The following is a 6,369-nucleotide window of genomic DNA, read 5'->3' on the forward strand; positions in this document are numbered from 1 at the left end:
TTATTATTAATATTATCATTATCATTCTTTTTCTGAGTGTTATTGCTATTCTTTTAATTATGTTTTTTTGGTTTGTCCTTTGTCCACAGGGCTGGGTGGATAACCTGAACGGACCGACGGGGCTTCTGGCTGCTGTGAGTAGTTTTCTCCCTCTTCTCTTCCACAGGGGGTGAATAAATGTCTCTTGTTGAAAGGGGAATAGAGTCCATACAGTACGTGATATGTTCTTACCGCCACCACCCCCTCTCACACACATACACACACACACACACACACACACACACACACACCCTCCCGTGCACCTCTTTCAGTGTGGCTGCTGTCTTAATTATATGTGAGGCAGCATGGTGGAGTCAGGTTCTCGTCAAAATAATCAAAGTGAAGAAACTTGCATTTTTCAGCAGGATATGAATTTTTATCAAATTTTTGTTTTTTGGCTCAACACCTTTCATGCCTATTAAAGAACTCATTTCTGTGGAAATTTTTCTGAAAAACGTTGATTAAAGGCACAAAAAATGAAAATTTTTAGTTACCACGGACTCTTAAGCTAAGGAAATAATTAATCTTTGGCAGCCATTTTCTCACTAATTTTACCCCTGAAAACAGGCGACCTCCACCACCTCCTTCTTTGGCAAATATCTCGACTTGTATTCGAGATAAATGAATATTATTTTCATCAAAATAAAGACAATTGAACAAGCTTTAAGATGATACCAATAACTCTACATGCCCAAAAATTGACGAGAGCCTGATTCCACCACACTGCCTCACATAATATTAGATTTGACGACAGCTCTCGCTTCAATTCAAGCTTCAAGCTGTTTGAAAATACTCTCGACACCTTCGTGAGTGAGTGGGTGGTTGGTGGGTGCTCTGGTGTGGTTTCCCTCTCTTTTTCCGATGAAACGTCTATCATCGTTGTCTGTCCTCGTTCTTTTCCGTGCAAGTTACTCTCCAGTAAATCCTCTAATCTTCTGCATTTAAATGACCTGATTGTGGAGCATGTGCCACGAAACTATTACTTAAAATATGCCAAGCGCCTCTAATCTTCGGCTCTTATATGACCTAATTGTGTTACTAGTAGCTTAAAACTCTTACTGTAGGTGGTTGGCGGGTGCTCTGGTGTGGTTTGGTCCTTGGTTCCTATCAAACATGCATCGTCCTTATCTCTTATTCTCATCCTCCTTTTGTGTGTGTGTGTGTGTGTTTGTTACTCTCTTCTAACTCCTCAAATCTTTGGCACCTGTATGACCTAATTGTGTTGCAAGTGCCGTAAAACTATTACTTAAAATAAGCCAAACACCTCTAGTCCTCATCAGTTATATGACCTTATTGTGCTGTTAAACTCTTCATAAGGCTAAACATTTAACAATGGGTGGTTGGCGGGTGCTCTGGTGTGGTTTGCTTCTTCTTTCTTATCAACCATCTATCGTCCTTTTCTCTCCTCCTTCTTTTTTGTGTTTGTTACTCTCTTGTAACACCTCTAATCTTCGACACTTTGACTTATGTGACCTTGTTGTGTTGCAAGTGCTGTAAAACTTTTACCTTTTCTTAAAATAAGCCAAACACCTCTAATCTTCAGCACTTATATGACCTTAGATTAAACTCCTACTAAGACTAAAAAATTAACACGTATGTTGCCTTTTTCAGATCGGCAAAGGTCTGCTGTTTATTATGCACGGGAATGTTTACTGCACGGCCGACGTCATTCCAGTAGACATTGCCACAAACGCCATGATTGCTGTCGCTTGGTACACAGCCGTTGAAAAGTAAGTACGCACACTCAGACACATTTCATGCACGCACACATACACACGCACACGCACGCACACACATTCACTCACACACACACACACACTCAGACACATGCACACACGCACGCACAGACACATGCATGCACGGACAGGCACACACGCATACACTCAAACGCACACACACACACCCACACACACACACACACACACACACACACACACACACACACACACACACACACACAAATGTCAAAAAAGCACCCATAGACAGAAGATGAAAATTGCGCAATGGTTGGAAAAAACTTCAATTCCTTTGATTTCATTAATTTTTCTAGCTTCTGATTTTGACCACGGTGTCACAAATTTGTTTACATTGAAAGCTGAAGTTGAAGTATTTGAAGGCAAGACCTCTCAATTGAAGGGATGAGTTGTTGACATGCGTTCAGGGGTGGTTTTGCTCCTTCTTTTCTAGCAAACATCTGTTATTGTCCTTATCTCTCCTCCCTTCTTTTTTTAATGTTTGTTTGTTACTCTCTTGTAACACCTCTAATCTTTGGGACCTTTTGGGGTTGTTTTTTTTGTCTACTCTTTGGGACTCATATGACTTTAATTTTGGTTGTACTCTGTTGTAGCGCCTCTAATCTGTGGAACTTTTTTTTGGGGGGTCTGATCTTCGGGACTTTTACGACCTTAATTGTGTTTGTTGCTCTCTTGTAACGCCTCTACTCTTCGGGAGTTATATGACCTTAAATGTATTGTAAATGCCTTAAAACTGTAGCTAAAGCTAAACCGAAGGATTTGTTCATTTGTCTTGGCAGGCCCAGCGAAACGTTGGTATACAACTGTACCAGTGGCCAGATCAACCGGTTAACCTGGGGGATGTTCCGTAAGTTGTATGCTAAGTTCACTGCGACTGTCGGCTCTTTGCCACCGTTGTTGTTATGGTTATGATTATCGTCATCATCATCATCATCATCATCATTGTTGTCATCGTCATTTCTTTCATCGTCTTAGTCAACCTCATCTCTTTTATCATTGTCATCATCATTGTTTTCATCTTTAACATCATCATCATCTTTATTTTCTTTAACATCATCACCATCATCATAATTATTATTATCATCATCGTTGTTGTACTTTAGAAAACATATTATAATGGAGACCAGAATATATTTCAGATATGTTAAGTGTGTTTAAAACAGTGTCCAACACTTTGCCATAACCCAGGCTTCATCAGGAACACAGCTCAGGAAAAAAAAAAATTTACACAATACCGTAATTCCTAAGTTTTCACCATAAGATGTTTTGTAATGGTGCCTACATGAAACAATTGGAAAGAGCTGAAATGCATTATTTTAAAGGCTGAAGAATTTTGTTTCATTGAAGAAGTTGTGCTCCTTTTGCTAAGTGGCTGCAAACAGCATGTCGAATAACCAGAACTCATGTCTTCAATGAGTTTACTTTTTCCCTTTTTCCCATATTATATATATATATATATATATATATATATATATATATATATTTATTTTAAAAAAAAATTTTTTTCCCCCTTTCCTCAGAGGACTACCTCAAAGAAAACTTCCTCAACAATCCATGTCATAAGATGCTGCGCGTCCCGAACCCACGCTTCACACTCAACATGTGAGTATAGGTTATCATCATCAGCATGCAGTGCCGGATCTGCGGTGATCGTGGTTCTCCATTCAATCCTTTGCTCGGATGCTCTTAACCCTATCCGTACGCCTGGGGTCATAAGTAAAAACTTATCTGTTGACATCCACCCCTTGGCGCTCACATGACCTTATGCAGTTGCAAGCGCCGTAGAAACTCTACTTTAAAACATTTTTTTTATCAGCAACGCGTGTCTTAAGATGCTATGCGTGTGAGTACAGTAGGTCACTGCACAAAGTAATGTCAGGTACCATCATAATTATCAACAACACGTGTCATAAGACACGATGCGTTACAAAATTCATGACAGGTACAGACACAATTATCAACAGCATGTGTCTTAAGATGCTAAGCGTGTGAGTACAGTTGTACAGTAGGTCAGTGCAACAAAGTAATGTCAGGAGGTACCGTCATAATTATCAACAACACGTGTCATAAGACACGACGCGTCACAAAATTCATGACAGGCACAGACACAATTATCATCCAAGATGGCCACCCCACCGTAGTTGTGGAGAAAAGTGGTTGTCCTGGAAAGCTGGATGTCTTGGGCAGTGTCGCTATGATGTCGGGAATGTTATATTTTGGAAGTTTAGTATTTAATGTAGTGACCTAGTGGTTAGGTCTTGTAATCGTGAGGTTGTTGGGTCGGGGGTTTGAGCTGCGGGCTCGACGTTGTGTCCTTGGGAAAGACACTTTACACGAATTTTCCTCACTTCACCCAGGTAGAAATGGGTTCCCGGCCATAGACAGCGAAAGATCTTGTCAGTATGTTAGTGTTTTAGCGCCTATAAATGGCTGCTTGCACTGTATGCTTCCGAGGAAGTTGAGTTTATTTCAGAATGCTCTAAGGTCTGCTGGGGTAATAGTATAGATTGTGAAGCGCATAGAGCTTGCTGTTGAGCGGGAATTTGCGCTATACAAATGTTATCTATTAGTTAGTAGTACTGAACTTAAGAATTAGTACTTAAAAGCACAGAACAACCATTCGTATCCGTGGCCAGCAAGCAAGTAAAGTTTCTTCAGTACCTGATGTGAGTAGTGAGTACTTCCTTTGCGTTGGACCAAAACAATCCACCCTTAGGCTACTCCAATGTAGGAGAATCCCTCATAGGACAAGGGACAACACTCATTAATATTGAAGACCAAAGAAGTAGAAAAAAGTAAATATTATTATTATTTCCCTTGACTAAGACTAACACAGATATATTACAGGGAAGACATCGGGGGAATAGGAAGTGGTTGTTTGTACAGGTGATTGTCTTTCTTGCACAGGTGGCCGTTAGTGTAGGTTTGACTAATAATAATAATAATGGATTGCATTTATATAGCGCATATCCACTTATGCAATGCTCTATGCGCTTAATATGATACATATTATGGATTTACAAATCAATTTTAATGGCACATAGTATTACATACACGTGCACACACATATTCACACACACATGCACGCACGCACCACACACACATACACACATACATACAGACATACACTCATATGTACAGACTAGTTGTTTTGGTAGGAAAAGAAGCAAACGAACTAAACTTTTCCCTTAGATGGTTTGGGGTTTCTTTTAGAGGGGGTTGTTTTTTGGTGTTTTTTTTGGGTATATTCGACATTTCTAGTTGTCACGTAACCCTTTATTTTGAAATACAAGTGTTGTTTTCGTGGGTGGTTAGCGGGTGCTCTGGTGTGGTTTGTTCCTTCTTTCCTATACTATCAAACATCTATCATCTTTATCTCCCCTGCTTCTTATTTATGTTTGTTACTCTCTTGTAACCCCTCTAAATCTTCTGGCGCTCATATGACCTTATGCAGTCGCAAGCGCCGTAAAACCTCTACTAAAACAAACAAAACAAAGTGTTGTTTCAGGCAGTGTAGGACTTTTTCATATTGCAGGCAGAAATGAGAACTTTGCAGTTTGTTAGTTTTATACGCTCAGGAATGTATTTGTAGTTTCAATGAAGAATTCTGAAAATCTATCTATTCGCTATATAGGCAGGTTTTGCTAAGTGCGTGGTTTTTTCTAGCTGCATGTTTTGTTATGAGTGTGTTTTGTTTTGTGCGTGTTTTTTCTTTGTGTGTGTTTCGCTATGTGTTTGTTTTGCTATTATATATGCGTGTTTTGTTTTGTACTCGTTTTGCTATGTGGATCTTTTGTTATATATGTGTGTAGCACTATAATATGTGTGTTGCGCTGTGTGCGTGTTCATTATATGTATGTTGCGCTGTGTGCATGTTTTGCTATGTGGGTGTATCTCTTTGTGTGTTTTGCGATATGCGTGTTTTGTTATATGACCGTGTTATCATCGTTGTTGTGTGTTTCAGGTTCTGCCGAGACACCATGTAGGTGTTTTGTTATGTGGGTGCGAGGCTGTGTTATGACTGTGTTAAGACTGTGTTATCATCGTCGTTGTTGTGTGTTTCGCTATGTAAGTGTTCAATAAATGTGTGTTCCATATGTGGGTGCGAGGCTGTGTTATGACTGTGTTAAGACTGTTTTATCATCATCGTTGTTGTGTGTTTCAGGTTCTGGCGAGATACCATGTGGGTGTTTGACCAGTTGATACCGGCCTACGTCATGGACTTTTGGCTCAGGATCACGGGGAAGAAGCCTATGTGAGTTGGTTGGGGGGGTGGTTGGCGGGGGCTCTGGTGTGGTCTGCTTGTTCTTTCCTATCAAACACCTATCGTCCTTATCTCTCCTCCTTCTTTTTTGTGTTTGTTTCTCTCTTGTATCACCTAATGTTCGGCACTTATACGACCTTATTGTGTTACAAGTGCTGTAAATCTCTTACTAAAACTAACTCCCCCCTCCCTCTCCTCCCGCTCTCCTCTTCCAGGTTTGTGCGTATGAGGGATTGTCTGTCCGAAGCAGTTATATTATGACCTATTTCTGTTGCAAATGCAGTAAAACTTTTACTAACATTCCTCCCCCCC

The 6,369-nt window shown here is 40.1% G+C and overlaps 1 protein-coding gene across 1 annotated transcript in view; it reads left to right on the top strand.

Annotated features, from left to right (window-relative positions):
* Positions 1-6,048, top strand: part of LOC101860621 (fatty acyl-CoA reductase 1) — a gene marked incomplete at its 3' end in the record, with an annotated part of 18,014 nt that extends 11,966 nt beyond the window's left edge. Inside the window, 4 exon segments of the mRNA XM_035973388.1 lie at positions 1,651-1,769; positions 2,573-2,640; positions 3,314-3,395; positions 5,959-6,048. Coding sequence (XP_035829281.1) covers positions 1,651-1,769; positions 2,573-2,640; positions 3,314-3,395; positions 5,959-6,048 — 359 coding nt within the window.
* Between the last annotated feature and the right edge of the window lie 321 nt (positions 6,049-6,369).

This window comes from Aplysia californica, unplaced genomic scaffold, assembly GCF_000002075.1.
Source record: "Aplysia californica isolate F4 #8 unplaced genomic scaffold, AplCal3.0 scaffold01190, whole genome shotgun sequence".
Classification (NCBI taxonomy): Eukaryota; Metazoa; Mollusca; class Gastropoda; order Aplysiida; family Aplysiidae; genus Aplysia; species Aplysia californica.